The sequence below is a fragment of the Sitophilus oryzae genome, unplaced genomic scaffold, assembly GCF_002938485.1.
Source record: "Sitophilus oryzae breed Bouriz unplaced genomic scaffold, Soryzae_2.0 scaffold_1521_pilon_pilon, whole genome shotgun sequence".
NCBI classification, from domain to species: Eukaryota; Metazoa; Arthropoda; class Insecta; order Coleoptera; family Curculionidae; genus Sitophilus; species Sitophilus oryzae.
In genome coordinates, this window is record NW_022146194.1 from 2043716 (window position 1) to 2063436 (window position 19721).

Genomic DNA, 19721 nt, shown 5'->3' on the forward strand with positions numbered 1-19721 from the left:
GTAAGCATTCAGAAGGTTAAAATTAGTGGTAGTGATTTTCAATCAATGACTAATTTATTTCATTAACTTCGAGCTTCTGAATGAAGCTTAAAAAAGTATTTTTCTCATTCTCTACGCTTTTATAAAGATATTTATTTATTTATTTATTATTGACTAGATTTTTAGGTATTACCAATTATTGTTAAGTTTTTCTTCCAAGTTATATTTGCTGTTTGGATGAACTTATGCTTAGTAAAAGTACAGAATATTAACTATAAATCAAATACTAAGTAACTGTAAGACACTGTTACAGGGTTTTAAAGTAAAACACTGTTATAATGTACCGTGTGATCCAAAAAAACTACGTCACAAAACATATTTTATGGTTGATTTAGACTCGATATTTTATTTGAGTGTCAATATCATTGAAAAAAAAAAGAGACTAAGGATGAAGACTCAAATTCCTAATGATTTGCTGGTTTTGTTTTGCGATGATTCATTCACTTTTAATAGATATAAAACTTGCTAAATATATTTCTAATTAAAATGAATAAGCTAAGATAATTATTTATTAACAAAATTACAGATACGCTACTGAAACTACTTTGTGAAATTCATAAAATTGACAAATGAAACGTCAAACAAAACTAACAAAAGAAAGCAGAATCCTTGTTTAGTCTTTTTATTCAATGGTATACGTGGATAGAAAATGTCACGCCTAGTTTTGCTATATTTTACACTGAAGTTCGGTTGAAGTGACCCAGTGACAACTATTTTTTAGTTATTTGAATTTTTTGTTAAATAAACTACAAGTTATAAAAATATAATAATTATTATTATGATAAAATATTATTTAAATATTTTTATTAAAGTTTTTAATAGTTACACAGTAATATTTTCAAATATCTGTCAGCTATTACTTTGAAGAACTTCAGTTATAGATATAGTAAAGTTCGAATTAATATTTTACATTTTTGCACCTGCTATGACAGTGTTTTTTATTTGACGGTTTTGTTAATTTCTATAATATTGTTTCAGAACGTTTTGACAATTTTTTCTTTCTACTCTGTTTTACTTACATTCGATCAATAATTTTTTTTTAATATTCTATCCAAAATAAATATGTTTTTGGCATAAATATTAAATTTGGTTGATTAAAAACTCAGTAACAATGAGTCCCGATCTTTCACAGAAGTTTGGGTGACCAAAATTCACTAAACTATGTCAAATGTTCTGAAATTCAATATTAGTTAGGTTTTGCGATGGATTGTTAACTGCTCAAATTAGTTACATAAGAGTGAGACTTGAGATTTGATTAATTTATAAAAAATATATTAAATTATATTACTTTTAATAATAATAATTATTATTATTACAAAAAAGATATAATTAGACTCAATTTTTAAATATATTTTTGATTTAAAGTTAATTGATGATACGCCTATGTCACGTGGATCGATGCTATTGATTTTTGATATGGCTGTTTCAGTAGAAAATATACAGAACATGAATATTTTACAAAAGTAATTTTAAAAAAAAAATCGTCTGCAAGAATGAATTAATATTTTCTTCAACGGGGTTGTGCACCCTGTATATCGAAATTTTAAACAAAAATAAATTAAATTTAGAATACATCGCTTTAAAAAATACAAAGATTGCTAAAGCTGCTAGATTTGCGTCCGTCCTTTATACAGGGTGAGTCTTAAATAAGCTCACATATTTTAGGGCTATATTTCGATCCTAAGAACATTTTGTAATTTTCACAACATAGATAGTACATTAAAACTAGAAGAACAAAACCCCAGAAAAAAAATCTAGTGGTTCTGAAAATTTAAGCAAAAAACATTTTTTTTTAATTTTCAAACCAAAATAACTCATTTTCGACTTTTTTGGAATTTAAAAAACGGTAAGGAGAAACTATGTTTCTTTTGTCGAGATTTACCAGCCCTGAAAATAGGTGCAAGTATTTAAGACACACCCTGTATATAAAAAATATTTTAAACCTACTTCCCATGTTGCCAAAGCTTTGAATCGTCAGTTAGAATCAATTTTGAAACAAACTCTATATTTTGATTATCTCTTAATACTTTAGATAGAAATAACGTTTGAATTTTTGTACATAAAACAATTTCATAGAAATTTTCAAAATACTCTTCCTAGGAGCTTTCTATAATATACAAGGTGTTTAAAAACACATCTCTACCTTGCATAGTTTCTTAAAAGCGTTTCAAACAGGAAAGTTGTCTTCCCTTATACACATAAACTCCTCGTAGATTACCAAGCCATATATTACGTTAATTCTTTAAACACTCTGTATATGCACGTTTGTTGACGCACTGTATATTAAGCACACTGCTGTGATTTCGATGCTGTTTTTATACCTCTCTATTGACTCGAAGAACAATCGTATTTTGCATAAACATTTATATTAGATGGATTCAGTAATGTATATGAAAAGAATATATTTTTGTCTATTTCTTTTATTAAATAGTTAGGTTAAATATACTAGAAGGTACAGCATGTTAATAGCAATGGATGTTTGGTTGTTGATTCTTTTCTATATGTCCGGACATTTTAACTGAGCTTATGCTGTATCTTCTCCATATTTAATCTAAGATTAGATCTGTATACATTTAAAAATATGCTCTATTTACAATTTGTTTACAAGACTGAACGGCACGGTATATAATAATTCTAACCAACATTATCCTCAAATTATTTTTTTGCGATTTTGTTTTACTTGTTATATTTTATCAGGGTATTATTCTATAAATGTTATTTCTATATTTTAATCTATCAACTAAATAGTTCTATAAAACTTTACAATAAGATTTTGATCTTGATATATACAGCTAGTGATTTAAGAGGTTAGAATTATGAGATTTTCGTTATAAATTTGATCTTATTTTTATAAATATTTATTCCTGTGTATCATACAGTCCAAATATTATGTTTATTCATGTTTATATTACATTTTTTCTAGTCCCTGTAGTATATATGTCTTTGCAATTCTAACCTCATCAGCCATATGATAGTTTTCTGTTATTTGTCATGTCACTTGATTCTCAAGATCCGAAAAAATATTAAATTTTTATTTAAATGAACTTTTTTTTAAAAAACGAAACAAAGGCTTTTTAAAGAATCGTTACGCCAAAAAAATGGAAAGATCACTTTGTCTTCGTTTTTTTATACAAAATACAATTATTTGAATTAATTGAGATTTTTTAATTTTTTTTTGAAGCGTATAGTTGGTTGTTAAAAAAATATTGGGAGTCTTTTATGCAATATATTATTTGGGATGTGTCCTATTTACATTTCTTGACATATTGTTGATTGTATATAGTATAAATATATTATATTTGTTGCCAAATGTTGTCTTGTTTCATTTAATATACCTCTAAAAATGAGTTAAGTATAAAAGACAAAAATTGTCAAAATTTTTTATATAGATCTAATAAAATTAAAAATAATCATTTTCTTCAAGAATCTCAAACAAAACAGTATCTTTAAATGTTTTAGCTTACTTTCAAATAGCCCCCTGTATATTTTTATTGTAATGCCACAGAATAAATGGGGAAAATCGATATTGAGCCCAATTCCCGCCATATTTTAAAATTGGCGCCAAAAAATAATTGAGGTAGTTTGCTATTCTGATTTTGCTCATTCGGTTGGCAATACATTTGAAAAATTCAAATATTTATCAGCTCTTATTATCGTAAAAAACAAATAAAAAAGTAAATAATATGATTAATTTTTTAGTTATTTTTAGGGCCAGTACTTCTTCCAGTTATGCTAAATTTAATCATGATTTGTCGTAATCATGGCTTAATCAGACCTTTGAATATCAGTTACTTATTTAATCATGTTAGAGACGCTAACACGTCTCGTTAAATCTAATCAAAAAAATGACACTATAAAAACTATAAATTTACAAAAAAGCCAAAAAAACGACGCCAATGAATTGACATAATTTGATGGAATTTTTCGATCGATACATCGGTACCAATAACTAATCCTAAAATCCCTAAGATATACAGTATTGCCAACTATTTCAATGATTTTGGATCGCTCTGTATATTTAAAGTAGATATTTATTCAAATATGAGGCAGAAAATTGTGTTAATAAAGTACTTCAACATAGTTTCTTTTTTTACTGTATTTATTTATGTCACGTTGAAGTTTTGAAATGAAACATTTTGAAAATAATTTAAACAATCATTCTGCAAATCTATTAGGTCTGAATTCTACAGGCAGTTCTAATGAAACATGGGAAGGAAATTCCATAACATCAATTCGAATAATTTGTGGTAGAAAAAATAATACTTTAGTCTGTTATTTTTTCTACATAAAAATTTATTTCAGTTATATTATTGAGGGTAGGGTTCATACTCGTACAAGTAGGAAGTATTCCAGTGGAGAATGTTTACATCATTATATTCAGAAATGTAATTGAAATAGCCGTTGCTATTTTTTCTTATGGGTTCTTGGGGTACTACCTTTCTTTTGGCAGAAAAACTATTCATGGAATTGTAAATTATGATGGATTCATTGGTTTCGAAAACGCTAATCTCAATCTCGCATCGATAGGTATACAAAAAACTTTATTTATGGACTTTTTTATCATTTAAAATATCATTTTTTAGGGTTTTCAGCTTGTATTATTGGAACTGCTTTAACTTCAAGTATGCTAATAGCCAGAGTAAGACAACTACCCTTGTTAACACTCACCATAACTTTGAGCGCAATATATCAACCGATCTTAATCTGCTGGATTTGGAGTCAGTACGGCTGGATGAAGAACTACACATTACTAGAAGAAAAAGTCTCTTTGAAAGACCATGGAGGAAACCTATCAATACATGTCCCAACCTCCATAGTAGGACTTTTAGGAGCAATTTTCCTCGGGAGAAGAATAATGAAAGTACAAGATATCGATCCATTTTCTCTAGGAAAAGAGTACGTCAGCGGTACTGTTTCTGGGTACTTCTTCGTTATGATCGGTTTAATGGGATTTCATCTGCCCATTGATTCTCATACTAGGAAGGACATCAGCAGGATCTCTGTAAATTGCATTATGGCAATGGGTGGAGGTATTCTCACAGTCGCGTTCATTCAAATGGTAAAGTCCAAGGACATATACAAGTACTGGAAGGTCATGAGATGTCTTCAGGGGGGATTAGCGGGTATAGTGATGGTTTCAAGTGGAATAGACCTTTATAATCCAGCTGTTACTTTTGGTGTCTCCATTTTTGGGGCTTTACTTTTCTTTATATCTTCTCTCATTGTTCGTAAATCACCTTTAGAAGACTGTTGTAACATAATTAGTGTTTATCTAGTTTGTGGCACTTTCGGTACTCCAATTCCAGCGATATTTACCAAAAATTCTGTAGAGGTAATTCTAATTCATGTGCTTTGGCAACTTATTTGTCTGGGGACTGTAATAGTAGTAACATGTGTGGTGTTTGTCATACTTTTTTGTTTCTTCACTTGCTGTGGTGTTCTTAAGAACGATTTTGAAGAAGTCAACCACGAAAGGGCTAATATATTGTATGGAAGACTGAATTGGAGAAGCTATTACGACAAATTGTTTGCGTCAAGTAAGAACAAAGAAATATCGCCGAATAGTAACAGGAGTGAAATGACTCAAACATTCAATATTTTTTAATCATTATTCTTATTAAAACTATTTATATTTTTCGTGTTTTGGTACAGATTATCAACAATGGAGTCCTTTGCTTCGCACAAGTTTTCCTAGCCATTAGATGTGGAAATGTAATATTAATATAGAATAACACATCTAAGATATTTATGTTTCATTATGTCCAGTTATCTTATTCATATAATGAAATTTTATCAAAATCATTATAAATTCGGAAAGACGATCAACGAAGTAGTAGGTAACCATTTTTCCAAATGGATTCATAGTATACTACACCTCACTAAGCAGATAAAGCATAGATGAAGTTGTAAAAATGCCACATTATTTGTTGGTTTCGAAAATGCTAACTTCAATCTTGCATGGATAGGTACTACAAACCAGAAATACTTTCTCTTTTAATATAATTTTTGTTTTAGGTTTTTCAACTTTAACTTCAAGCATGTTAATATGTAGCTAGTGTAAGACAACTACCTTTGTTAACACTCACCATAATTTTGAGCGCAATATATCAACCGATCTTAATGTACTGGATTTGGAGTCAATACGGCTGGATGAAGAACTACACATTACTAGAAGAAAAATTCTCTTTGAAAGACCATAAAGAAAACTTATCAATACATGTCCCAACCTCAATAGTAGGACTTTTAGGAGCAATTTTCCTCGGGAGAAGGACCATGAAAGTGCAAGATATCGATCCATTTTCTCTAAGAAAAGAGTACGTCAGTGGTACTGTTTCTGGATACTTCTTCGTTATGATTGGTTTAATGGGATTTCATCTGCTCATTGATTCTCGTACTATGAAGCACATAAGCAGGTTCTCTGTAAAGGGTGTCATGTCAATGGGTGGGGGTATCTTACAGTCGCGTTCATTCAAATAGTGCTAAGCTAACACCAATAGTAACATGAAAATATTCCTCTTTTACTATTTTTTAGAATTTTTTTTCTGGATTTTAGACACTATCAATAATTTTGAGTCTGTTAATGATCAAAGTCTTTACACTATATTTTTTACTACTCATAGTAGCCCATGTTCAGGAATCTTTATGGATAAATATCCATTATTTTTACTGGGGTAATCCTTGGAAATCCATTGAGAATTTTGTCCTTAAAAGCTATACTATAACTGTGTCATTATCAGCTCTATTGAGTTCTTCTGCCAGTCAATTATTGTACCACAAAATATATAGATAGAATTTCAGTCCATTGAGTCATGGTAATATCTATAGTAAATAGTGATGGTCAGCTCAAAAGTTTTTGATAATTATTTCTTAATTGGAGTTGAAAAGAAAGCACTCTTATTAACACAATTGGATGGAGAATTGTCATAGTGTTGATATTCCTCTTCCCATTACTTCTACAGATTTTTACTGTATTCCTTAAGTTAACAGTGCGCCATCTAAAACACCAGAGAATTTCAACAGTATCAGTGAAAAAAATGAAATTTTTATTCGTCGTCTTTGGAACAAGTTGTAACAAACTGTTATAAACCAATAGTTAAAATAAACCTGGCCATGGTTAAAATAAACCTGGCCTAATTCAATGATCTGTAGCTAAACGTAAAATTCAAACATGTTAAAGCAAGATAGACAAAAAGGGGCAGATATTTTTCTATGCAGTATTGCCAGATTTTGTTTCTTTGCCAAGTGTTTCACCTTTAATTATATTGTACATTTTCTATTGGTGATCGTGATTATTTCTAACTATAGTTTACCTTTAATTATGCATACCCCAGATAGGAACCGCAATGCTGCATTTCCTTGTATCCCTGTCTATCAATTGGTTATTACTTAAGTTAGATTATATCTCTATCTTACTCACTAAAATACAGATCACTAATTTAGAATGACCTATCCATTATACAATAGTATTTTCTTCAAATTATCTCCTGTAATGTAAAAACAAATTTAAAGAGTATTTTGCTAATATATTATTTATTTGTTCAATATACAGTGGCTAACTGTAATTCATATTTGCAGAATATAAAATGTAAATACTCATAAAAATGGGCTACCATCTAAGTAATTTATTTAAAAGTATTAGTATTGGTTTATTTTGTAAAATTTGGGACAAGATAAAAATTCGAGACAGACAGTTTAAAAAAGACGTTCTGTAAAATATGAATTATAGTTATGTCATATAGATAAAAGATAACAACTGATACAAAATGAATTAAACATTTTTAAATAACTTGTATTTTACAAAAATAAGAAGAGATTCTATCAATATACATATATGTATTGTAAGTTTACAATATTAAAAGTTGTGAATCTATATAACAAATGTATTTCTTTTGTATTATTTACAACCAAATATTTTTTCGAATATACAAGACTATCTTCAAGTGAGTTGTAAAACGAAAATCATTATTTCCAACTTACAATACTATATAAAAGATATGAGTTCAATATATATTCCATATATCAAAAAAAACTACTAATGTAAAAGTCTTAGGGTCTGTAAAAAATAAGAATAACAAAATAATTAAGTAATCATAATCAACAAAATATAAAATAGTTTTGCAGAAATAATACATAAGAACCCTATTCATATTTAGTAATCCTTTCCATCTATAGGTACATTACACTTGTAACAAATAGCTACAAAGTATTCTTGACAAAACAAACATAACCTGTCCCCTCAATGCTAACTTACGAATAGCTCGATTCCTAAAGTTTATATCTACAGTCTCTGTATTCTTACTTAACGGAAAAATAATATTAAAATCCTCTGCAGTCTCTACATTAACCTTACTTTCCTCGTTCAGAATTAAAAACGGTCTGGTTGCCGTTATTTTTCGTTTGAATTCTTCGAAGTCTGTTATAACTTTGGCTGATTTTATTTTTTTATCTCCTGATTCCTTAGTTAGATTTGGTTTATTTAACATGGCGTTATTTATATTCATATCGACGTATGACGGATTAATTTTATATGGTACATTGTTATATAGTACAGTAAAGTTCGAGTCATCTTCATAGGAGTCAGGATTATCTGAAGGTTTTTTTCCTCTTTTTATGTGCGTGAAACTAGTTCGCACATTCTTTTTCGATTTCGGTCGACCCCGCCCTCTTTTTTCAAGTCCCGACTTCAGAAATTCGACCTTTTTCATTATCAACAGATCACTGTCGTACTGGGAATTTTTGGAATTCTCCAAACTTTGTTTCTTTTTTCGTTTAGCAATTTTTATTTTCTGTTGCAACATAAGAAGGTCAAAATAATTGCTATGTATAACATTATGGTATCGGTGAACTATGGCACTATACTTTTTCCTGCATTCAGCTGTCTTGTTTTGTTCAGACTCAGAGAATCCTCGTAACATATTATTATCATTTTTCACCAGAGTATTGTTAGGTTGTATTAATGTTTGATTTATTTTCCTATATTCAATTGACTGGTATTTTACAGATTGCTCGAATCCTTGAATGTCATTGGAAGCTAAAGGATCATGAGATTGTATCGATGAAGTATTGATATCTGGCCCTATTTGGTACAATGGATCTGTAAATGTGTCAACAGACACAAAGTAATATCTTTTTTTGTCAAAAATTTTTTCATATTGACTTAAATTGGATATATGAACGAATTTCTCATCTCTCAAAATATTTTCATTTAGAGTAGGGTCATTACTAGGTATTGTAGGTAGAGGTTTTTCATCTTTTGCCATACTTCTATTTACAACAGAAGTGTTACTAGGTCTTGTAGGTGGAGGCTGATTTTTGAGGTCATTTCTTGATATAGTTTTAGTTATAATAGCAGTGAAATTTGGTCTTGTAGGTGGACATTGAGCATTTCTTGCATCATGTCCAGTTATAAGAGGATCAATACTAGATATTGTAGGTGGATGTATATTATTTATTTCATTATTTCCAATCATTAGAGGATCAATACTAGGTTTTGTAGGTGAATATTGATTATTTCTTGCATTATGTCCAGTTATAAGAGGATCAATACTAGGTCTTGTAGATGAATTTTTATTATTTCTTTCATTATTTCCAATTATTAGAGGATCAATACTAGGTCTTGTAGGTGAATGTTTATTTCTTTCATTATTTCCAGTCATTAGAGGATCAATACTAGGTCTTGTAGGTGTATATTGATTATTTCTTGCATTATGTCCATTTATAAGAGGATCAATACTAGGTCTTGTAGGTGGATGTTTATTATTTCTTTCATTAGTTCCAGTCAGTAGAGGATCAATACTAGATCTTGTAGGTGGATGTTTATTATTTCTTTCATTATTTCCAATCATTACAGGGTCAATACTAAGTCTTGTAGGTGGATGTTTATTATTTCTTTCATTATTTCCAATCATTAGAGGATCAATACTAGGTCTTGTAGGTGGATTTTTATTTTTTCTTTCATTATTTCCAATCATTAGAGAATCAATACTAGGTCTTGTAGGTGGATTTTTATTATTTCTTTCATTATTTCCAATCATTAGAGGATCAATACTAGGTCTTGTAGGTGTATATTGATTATTTCTTGCATTATGTCCAGTTATAAGAGGATCAATACTAGGTCTTGTAGGTGATTTTTTATTATTTCCAATCATTAGAGAATCAATACTAGGTCTTGTAAGTGGATGTTTATTATTTCTTTCATTATTTCCAGTCATTAGAGGATCAATACTAGGTCTTGTAGGTGTATATTGATTATTTCTTGCATTATGTCCAGTTATAAGAGGATCGGTACTAGGCCTTGTAAGAGGATGTTTATTATTTTTCTCATTATTTGCAGTTATGAGAGGATCAATGTTAGGTCTTGTAGGTGGATACTGATCATTTCTTGCATCATTTATAATTACAAGAGGAGGAATACTAGATTTTGTAAAAAGATGTTGATCATTTCTTTCAATATTTCCAGTTGTGGCATCAGAAATTATATTCCTTGCATTATTTCGAAATACAAGAGGAGGAATACTAGATTTTGTAGGTGTATGTTGATTATTTTTTGGAATATATCCATTTACAATATCAGCAACAGTAAGTCGGGTAGGTAGATATCGATTATTTCTTGCATTATTTAGAACTGCAAGAGGAGGGATACTAGATATTGTATGCGGATTTTGTTCATTTCTTGTACTATTTCCTGTTACAATATCAGCAGTACCAGGTCTTGTAGGTGGATACTTATCATTTTTTGCAGTATTTACAGTTGCAAGAGGATTAATACTAGGTCTTGTAGATGGACACTTATCATTTCTTGCATTATTTCCTGTCACAATAGAAGAAATTCTAGGTCCTGTTGGACGTTGATCATTTCTAGCATTACTTCCAGTTACATTAAAAATATTACTAGGTCTCGCAACTGGATTTTTTTTTAATTTCTTATTTTTAGGTCCTTCAGGTATATCACTTTTACGCTTTGGAAAATCATCATCATCATCTGAATCTATGACAATAGTGCTTATAATTTCGTTAGTATTATATCTTTTTATCGCAGGACCATTCATGGCTAAAACAAAACACCTTTAAGTCAATACTTATGGTTCATTAAAAATCAATAGTATATTTACCTTAAAAGTAGTAGCAATCAAATTTTTAGTTCTTTGGCAATGACCCTTGGTCCAAATTTTGAAAAGTTACGTACAAACTTAATATTGCACTAAAATATAGTTTAATTACTTGACACAGGATTGAATAACATAAAATACTCACCAGTTAACACTGTTTATGAAGAATAAACATTTTATGACGATCCATGATTAGTGATGTCTGGCAGAAACATTAAAATTTTCCATTGCATTTAACATAGTTGAAATATGTTATAAAATATATTAGTAACTTACTGCTAATAAATTTTGCTAAAAGAACTCAACGATATCTGTTTGAAAACTATAGGTTTTGTAAAATATATTGCTTTGTATGATTTTTTACGAGTATGTCCTTCCGGCTTCCGGTCCCTTCCTGCTTTCTGCTTCTAATTTTGGCTGCACTGAAAATTTGACATTTGATAATTTTATTTAAAATCTGGAAATTTATTCTTAATAAAAAGAAAGAAATATTTAGTATAGTTAGAATCATTTGATAATCTGTTATGATATACTTTAGTAAATAAATACATACCTATCATTTTCTAAATGCATTTTATTAATAAAAAATAATTATTAGTTCATATTCGTATAGAACTTCATGTACCAAAGCTACCAACGTAAATTAGTTAAACACATAAACACACAATGACACACAATTAAACAGAAAATTGTGGTCCTGTCGTGTAGTTTAGAAAATGCTTTTCCCAAAATCAAAATGAATTTATTTTTAGTTTTTATGTATTTAAAGTCATTAGTTGAATCTTAATTTAAATTAATAATTAGAAGGAGAAGTAATCCATAAAACCAAAAAATATTCAAGATAACCTAACTTTTACAGGAGACATTGAAGATACAGAGGTAAAAATGCTAAAAAATCTATTATTAAAGCCTTCAATGTTAAGGTACTGCCTTAGAAAGGTGAGAATAAGTCTATATTTTTATCTTTTTGTGTATTTTAACATCTACCTTTTTAGTTTAGTTCAGAGAAACAATATCCAAAAAGGATATTTTCAGGCATCCAACCAACCGGTTCTATACATTTAGGCAATTACTTAGGAGCGATAGCTCAGTGGATTAATCTTCAGAATAACAACGAGGATCTGATTCTGTGTATTGCTGACTTACATTCAATCACTCTTCCACATGTATTATTATATAAGTCACTTAATTTATTTGAATTAAATAGAAGTCACAGTGTTTTAGGAACCGGAAAATCTGTCTAGGAATATAATTGAGCTAGCTGCTACGTTACTGGGCTGTGGAATTGATCCAGAAAGAACAATTTTGTTTCAGCAATCGAATGTGCCAGCTCACGCAGAGCTGTCTTGGTGTTTGGGCTGTATTTCGACAATGGCTAGGTAAAATCTAGTTTAGTTTATGTTATATGAAATAAATATGGTTTGATGTTGTTTTAGATTAGCTCACTTGCCTCAGTACAAAGAAAAATCAGCTAGTTTGAAGGATATTCCTTTGGGATTGTATATTTACCCTGTTCTACAAGCGGCAGATATTTTAACATATAAGTATGTGTAATATTATTCTGTGTATTTGATATATTTAATAAATTTTTGATAATAGGGCCACTCATGTACCCGTTGGAGAAGATCAGATACAGCAAATACAGTTATGTCAGGAATTAGCCAGGATGTTTAATAATCGATACGGTCAGACATTCCCTATTCCACACACATTAATAACATGTAGGTTGGGTTTGTTATTATATTGTTCTTAATTTTTGGCTGTTACTCAATTATGAAAAATTTACTTTTGAATATATGTAGGTCTGTCATTTTAATTCAAAAGTAACTAAATTTTTGGATAATATCTATCAAAATCTACACGTAGGTTTTTATATTTTATTATACATTATTATTAAAATTATTTTGGGTATTCTCTATTACTTATGGAGGGTAGAGATAAGGAGAAACCTATGGGTTTTTATTTGAAAAAGCGATCACTAAAAATACTAAGATGGGAAGAATAAGAGTTCACTAAAGTACCACAGTGGTGCTAATAGCAGTTATAAATAAAGTGAAGTTAGTTAAAAAGAGAGGCAACAAGCGCCTGCAGAAATCATATTTATCTCATTTATTAAATTATTTCCTGTTCTAAAAATTTTTGGCACTCTTGTCAAATGTAGAAATTTTGCTATAGCAGCGCCATCTTAAGTCTTCCCTCTTTTATGACCACTTTTCATTACACAAAGATATTTCTCCTTACCTCTACCCTTCATACTATTACTCTATTTTGAATCCATCATCTTACTTCAAAAGTAAATAGTTTCTTCTGTCTACTTTTGTTGATTATGTCTGTCAAAATGGTTCCAGCTTTTTTTCTTGATATAATGAACTTTTATACAATTTTTAATCTCCGTTTTACCATTATGATCGCTTTTGGCCCTCGATAAGGTCATAATGAAAAAAATTTGTGATAAAAAGTAAGACTGTTGTAATGGATTTTAATTATTTTTTTCATCTCCTATTTTACACTCTAAACTAAAGGAATTATTTAAAAAAAGATTTTGTACTTTTTACTGATGATGTTACTCCAGGAAATATGCAATCTACTAGACTAAATAGTAACGATTTTTCATTCAAACTTGTATTCTGATTTTTTTAATAATCTCTTTGTTGCATTAACTAATGCCATTTAAATGAACTTTCTGCACATGTTTTTGCTTCTAAAATAACCACTTTCACCTACTTAGGGGATGAATTTTCCAAAAATCGCTTCTTAGTACTCAATTGCATTACTTGAATTACCTTTATACGAAAATTTGTTCTTTTATGACACACAATTGGTCCATTTTGGATTTCAGTTTCAGTTGGATTTCATTTTTATATAATATGTTACTGTAAATATCCGAAATGCGGTAAAACCTAGGATTTACCAAAACCAACCAACCCCACCAAATAACCACCTAACCAATGCATTAACACCCCCCAAATAACCAGGCTAACCAATGCATTAACACCCTCCAAATAACCAGGCTAACCAATGCATTAACACCCTCCAAATAACCAGGCTAACCTAATTAGTTAATGCTTTTGGTAAATTCTAGGTTTAGCGCGCTTATCCTAGGTTTTACCGCATTTTGGACATTTACAGTAACGTATACATTATTATAATAGCTGTTTAATCTATCCAACCAGAGATTCGTGACAGTGACAGTGAAGTCTGTCATTTTAATTCACAGTTAAATTGTATTTTCTGTCATATTTTGGATGTTCTCTGTTGAAGTCTTCTCCGACTCATTGGACAAACTATACATGTCCTATAAGGGTTGATTGAAATGGTTATAAAGATTACTCACGCTTTTTGATTCCCTTTTTTAAATAAATAATAAGGTCATCTAATGTCAATAAGCTTGGGGAAGTCAAAGTTGTAATGTTTTATTATCATTTTTAAATAAAGTGATGTTTTATTTTAGCTAGCGAGTATGGTAGGATAAAGAGTTTAAGAGATCCATCAAAGAAAATGTCGAAATCCGATCCGGATGCCAAAAGTAGGATATGTTTGACAGATAGTATTGATGATATTGTTTCGAAAATTAAGAAAGCAGTTACAGATTGCACATCACAGGTTAGATATGACTTTGCCTGTATCTATCTGTTTTTAGTTAACCAACTTGGCAAGTTTCTTTAAAAATATATTTACAATTTTGGAAACTAGAGAGACTAACTTTCAGAATGAAAACATTCACTTGTATCTGAATAAATATATGACATTCTACGCCAAAAAGATAGATAATTAAGAAGATTTATAAACCGTCAAATTCAACATGTCAAATATATTTCGAAAATTCTTAAAAACCTTAGTTTTGAGCATGCGCAAATTAATTATAAGCGATACCCATTAAACTTTTGGTTACGTAATCGAAGGCGCGATTTTTAAATCCATTGTTGCCAACCATGGACGTATTCAGCCCCAGGCTGACTAACTGGAATTTAAATTTCCCGCTAGGGATTCAGGTGGTAGCTCTGCTGTAAAAAATGTCAAGTTGCCACATTTATTGATTTATTTCCATATACATATAACTATATATACTCAGTGTTCCCTATTTAACCCCGTGTGCTGTTTCCGTGCCGTAAGAAAAAGACAACATAACTCGGCTCCATATTAATGCTGCATAAGTCTATTTCACCCGGATATCGATTGAACTGCGATTGCGCCAAACTCCGATTGATTGTTGTTTTAGTTCTGTTTGGATTACTTTTTATTTGTGCGTGTAAAAGAGTGATTTTGTTTAGTTTATTGTTTCCAACTATTTTTTGATATTTTTCCAACTCCATGATAATGTGTTATAAATAATAAAAATATAAATAAAATTGAAGGTTAGGTGAAATATCAGTCAACCACTTCCCTTTAAAAACACGGACCAATGAAAACTTCTTCAGGTAAGGCATGCGCAATTAAGTGACTATCCAGGTGAAATAGACTTATGCAGAATTCCATATTTCTCTTTCACTGTTTGGACTTCACTTTTTAGAGATTAGGCTGAATATATAAAGTTATATGTATATGTTTCTTTCCTGACATTGTCATTCGTTTTGACACTTTAGTTTTGTATATAACCAGGGACGCGCCAAGTATTTTCGGCGCCGTCGTGCGAAATAAGGGTAGGCGCCTTTCTCCAATATTATAATATTAAGCCAAAATTTCCAATGACCAGCGGCGCGGCGCTCGACATTGGTGAATAATATATTGTTACGTTTTTCGTCGGTTCCGTGTGGATAGAAAGTCACAATTTATTTAAACACAATTTATTTAACACTAATTAACAAAAACAATAACGATAAAAGACTTAAAGAACTATTTCAAATGATTTATAACTATTTATCTAGAAAGAATTTATTTTGAATTTTAGCGCGTCAACTGTACTCGTCTATTTATGTCTGCCCTCTTTAGGCCCCAGCCGTCGGCTTTTATACCCACAGCTAAAGATTTCTCGAATAGTCCATAGATCGTTAGGTGCATAGAGAAGGTTTCGATTGTTCTCGTATGTACTACTCCATTCCAGTGGAACTCGATTCTTCTCGAAACTTCGAATGAATCATTAGGGTGTCTATTCTTTAATGCGATGTTAAGGTCATCTGAGAGCGGGACATATAGTTAGGTTAGGTCGAGTCCACACGGGTCCGCAACAATATGTTCACCACTAGCGTTCATAGATAAAAGTATTACTTAAATTTTATGTTAATTTGTTGATAAGTTCCAAAAAATGGTTTTATTATTTTTTAAAGTCAGTGACCGCAGGCGCCTCTAGGGCTTTGGCGCCGTCGTGCGCCGCACGACCTGTATATAACGAGTTTTTTGTTTAAATGAATTGTATTGTGATAACTTTAAGCTTAAAAATGTTTATTAGCAGACCTTGCAGTCGAACATTGTTCTTTTTAGAACCTCTTTCATTCCGAAGTGTACAAGATAGCTTAATAGCCGTTGCAAAAAACTCATCGCAACTTTATTAGAATGTTTTGAACGGGAAATCAGTAGTAATGGCCCTCTATGTCCCTTAAGTGCTTTTAGGGAGGTGAGTTTTGTTGATGTAAATAATAACTGTTTATATACACACACCGGAAAAATCTAGGAATATCATTTTATTAAAGTTAAAAATAAATGTTTTGAATAAACAACCACATATTTGTAGGCCGATTCTCTCTACTTCGATTGAAACGAAGTAGTCACACTAGTTATTTCTAAATTTGGGATATTTGCAGAAGTGTTTGTGCATTTTTTGTCAAATGTATAAAAGGCACCTAGCATCAATTGTTCGAATTTAACCTGTACTGGCTATGTTTTTATGATAACTGGCCAGAATTCATTCAAATAACTCTGTTTAGTATTAAACGGCATTATGGAGCGTAGACATCTTAACAGAGGAAATGCTAAGGGCCATGGGTATGCTCGAAGCTGGAATGCGCCAAATCGACGTAGCTAGAGCATTAAATACAACGCAAAGTGTAATATCGCGATTAAGTGCACGCTACCGTGAAAGTGGTGATGTTGCTGAAAGGCACACAGGGCGACATCGCATTACTACCCCTCAGCAAGATCACTTTTACAATTAAATGCTCGACGCGGACCGACTCTTACAGCACCAGAGCTTAGTTTAATTCTCCAGGAAACACATAATGTAACCGTTAGTCCTGACACTGTTCGCAATAGATTAAGAGAGGTCAACTTAAGAAGCAGACGCCCCTGGAGAGCTCAATCCTTAACGAGATGAAATCGAGAGGTACGATATTTGTGGGCTCAAGATCATGTTCAGTGGTCGAATGAACAATGGGCCAATGTTCTCTTTACGGATGAGTCACGCTTTGGAATTCATCCGGATTCGAGAAGGCTTAGGGTATGGAGAGAACCGGAAAATCTTATTCGGTTGGATCATGTTCAGTAAGTGCACCCTTATCAAGGTGGAACAGTTATGGTCTGGGGAGGAGTCCAGTTAGGCCGAAAAACCGATCTCGTTTTTCTTGAAAGGTTTCTAACAGGAATCACATATCGTGATTTAATTCTTGAGCCTGTCGTGTTACCATATGCCAATGATTTTGGGAGAAACTTCATCTCCATGCATGACAATGCACGGCCTCATACAGCCAGAGTGGTAAGTGAGTTTATCAATGCTCATCAATTAAACATCTTACCCTGGCCGGCACAATCTCCTGACCTCAACCCCATCGAGCACGTATGTGACGCGGTCCAAAGAAGAATTTTGAGAATGGGTATGCCTCGTGCCTCGTAGGGATCTGGTTCGGGCCGTGAATGCAGGGTGGTAGGCTGTACCTCAAGAAGAGATCGACAACCTGAACAGGAGCATGGAGAGACGATGTAGGGCTGTAATGAACAGTAGAGGAGGCACATACCCTTTATTAAGTAAAAATGGCTTTATCTTTTTTTTAATTCACAGTTTAGAATTAAAAAAAATGTGTGTATTTTTTTGAGTTCAATAAAAATCAAGGTAAATTTGAAAAATTCGGTAAATTTCGCATTTTTATTTCCAATACGTCCTGTAAACTATTTGTTTATTTTAATTTTAGTATATCAGAAATGCAAATATAAAATTACTGACGATGGCTGGATAAAATTGTAATATCCCTAGACTTTTCCGGTGTGTGTATTTATAATTAATTTATTTTTGTCACCTATAATATTTTGATTGAAAAAAAATATGTAAAAGTGGGCAACGCTGTACCGGTCAAGCTTAATCACGTGACTAAAAGTTTATTTGGTATGATCAGTAGGTATTGGCATTAACCCTAAGAATATAAAATATCCCATTATTCTTAGGACTTGTTAGGAGTTATATGCCTAATATTAAGAATACGGTATTTGATGATAATGAATTCATCTATATTCATTCAAATTCTTGAGATTAGGACTAATATTAGTGTTCCATCGGAAGTAGACTTTGAATCCATGGCTACATTTCAGTTTTATTTTTCTGTAGGTTACTTATAATCCAGATGAGAGACCGGGGGTGTCCAATCTCATAAGCATACACTCTTTTGTTACTAAAAAATCAGTAGGTGACATTTGTAGAGAGGTGGAAGGCTTGAACACCGGACAGTTCGTTTAATACATCTAAAAAATGTCTCGTATAATAATTTGTTAATTTTTAGATATAAAACAGTGGTTGCTGACGCAGTTGTGTCATATGTAAAGCCCATACAAGAATCAATAGCTCGATATATTAACGATCAGGGATATTTACTAGAGATATTAAATATCGGGAAAAACAGAGCGTCGGAAATTGCCAATGAAAATTTGAAACAAGTTCACGAAAATTTAGGTTTAAAAGTGCCACTGAAAGACAGGAAAAAGATACCGTTCCTAAAATTTTAATGAAATTTTAAAGAATTTTTTTTTGGTAAAAATTTAGTATTGTTGATTTTATTATTTAAAATATTTGTAATATATTGTGCCCTTCTTCTAATTAGCACTGATGGGGCAGTGTGTGTAGTTTTTATTGATGATACCATAAATGCAATAAATATGTTTATTGCAATAAATAAATAAATTAAGATAGAACTATATTAAATATATGATTTAAAAAAAATATATATTTATTTACTCTAAGTTTATTTATTATCATTGTTTACATAAAATTCAACTAACTAAATGTGTTGTCAAACTGTTTTTAACATTTTAATTAAGAATTTGGTCTTTAAAACACTAATATAAGCTCTGAAAGAAAATTGCTGTAATTCAAATTATTCGGCGAACCCGCGAAACCGATTGCAGCGCCGAATTATTGAAGTGGCATTTTTTAAAACTACATTGATAGGTGGCGCCATCAATCGTTAATTAACGAAACTGTATTGCCAATAAAAAGTTTTCTGTAATAACTAGGTGACATCTAGCGAAAACTAGTAGTATGTATTTTAGATAGAGTTCTGTAACAGATCGACTGTTGTGACATCTATTGGAAAATAATTATATTGTTATATTTTATAATTAAATTAAAGAAATCTACTTTTTTGTGGTCCCTAAAAGTATTTAATCAGAGCCATCTATTATATAGATTTAACACCATAACACGTGCATAACACTTTT

The 19721-nt window shown here is 30.9% G+C and overlaps 3 protein-coding genes across 7 annotated transcripts; 2 read left to right on the forward strand and 1 right to left on the reverse strand.

The window, feature by feature from the left end:
• Positions 1-3776: 3776 nt before the first annotated feature.
• Positions 3777-6848, forward strand: LOC115878727 (ammonium transporter 3-like). Of its 3 annotated transcripts, none has more exons than XM_030895310.1 (4): positions 3777-4286; positions 4342-4566; positions 4623-4935; positions 6055-6848. In XM_030895310.1, exons 1-4 carry the CDS (start codon positions 4166-4168, stop codon positions 6089-6091), a joined length of 696 nt encoding a protein of 231 aa, XP_030751170.1. In that variant the 5' UTR covers positions 3777-4165; the 3' UTR covers positions 6092-6848. The 3 variants fall into 3 exon arrangements, 2 of the variants coding, with proteins under 2 accessions (XP_030751170.1, XP_030751169.1); XR_004049592.1 differs by having other exon boundaries at positions 3778-4286; positions 4623-6005; positions 6055-6198; XM_030895309.1 differs by lacking the exon at positions 6055-6848 and having other exon boundaries at positions 3778-4286; positions 4623-6046.
• A 132-nt stretch (positions 6849-6980) lies between these two features.
• On the reverse strand, positions 6981-11564 carry LOC115878726. Of its 3 annotated transcripts, none has more exons than XR_004049591.1 (4): positions 11293-11564; positions 11151-11239; positions 7350-11089; positions 6981-7034 (listed from the first exon to the last, which is right to left on the reverse strand). XR_004049591.1 is itself a non-coding variant. In XM_030895308.1 (4 exons), exon 4 carries the CDS (start codon positions 11085-11087, stop codon positions 8217-8219), a length of 2871 nt encoding a protein of 956 aa, XP_030751168.1. In that variant the 5' UTR covers positions 11088-11089; positions 11151-11239; positions 11293-11349; positions 11424-11526; the 3' UTR covers positions 7294-8216. The 3 variants fall into 3 exon arrangements, 2 of the variants coding, with proteins under 2 accessions (XP_030751168.1, XP_030751167.1); XM_030895308.1 differs by lacking the exon at positions 6981-7034 and having other exon boundaries at positions 7294-11089; positions 11293-11349; positions 11424-11526; XM_030895307.1 differs by lacking the exon at positions 6981-7034 and having other exon boundaries at positions 7294-11089.
• Positions 11565-11788: 224 nt separating this feature from the next.
• LOC115878752 (tryptophan--tRNA ligase, mitochondrial) lies at positions 11789-19233 on the forward strand. The gene is made up of 8 exons (XM_030895342.1): positions 11789-12086; positions 12143-12313; positions 12372-12526; positions 12584-12691; positions 12747-12868; positions 14599-14750; positions 18616-18734; positions 18788-19233. Exons 1-8 carry the CDS (start codon positions 12033-12035, stop codon positions 19008-19010), a joined length of 1104 nt encoding a protein of 367 aa, XP_030751202.1. The 5' UTR covers positions 11789-12032; the 3' UTR covers positions 19011-19233.
• The last annotated feature ends 488 nt before the right edge of the window (positions 19234-19721 follow it).

What these genes read in the sequence shown, in the direction of transcription:
- LOC115878727 (XM_030895309.1), top strand. Translation starts at nt 4,166, where the DNA reads ATGAAACATTTTGAAAATAATTTAAACAATCATTCTGCAAATCTATTA. An exon ending in ATCAATTCGAATAATTTGTG is followed by an intron (nt 4,287 to 4,341) that starts GTAGAAAAAATA and finishes AATTTATTTCAG; the next exon opens with TTATATTATTGAGGGTAGGG. An exon ending in TCTCAATCTCGCATCGATAG is followed by an intron (nt 4,567 to 4,622) that starts GTATACAAAAAA and finishes ATCATTTTTTAG; the next exon opens with GGTTTTCAGCTTGTATTATT.
- LOC115878726 (XM_030895307.1), bottom strand. Translation starts at nt 11,087, where the DNA reads ATGAATGGTCCTGCGATAAAAAGATATAATACTAACGAAATTATAAGC.
- LOC115878752 (XM_030895342.1), top strand. Translation starts at nt 12,033, where the DNA reads ATGCTAAAAAATCTATTATTAAAGCCTTCAATGTTAAGGTACTGCCTT. An exon ending in TGTATTTCGACAATGGCTAG is followed by an intron (nt 12,527 to 12,583) that starts GTAAAATCTAGT and finishes ATGTTGTTTTAG; the next exon opens with ATTAGCTCACTTGCCTCAGT. An exon ending in TTACAGATTGCACATCACAG is followed by an intron (nt 14,751 to 18,615) that starts GTTAGATATGAC and finishes ATTTTTCTGTAG; the next exon opens with GTTACTTATAATCCAGATGA.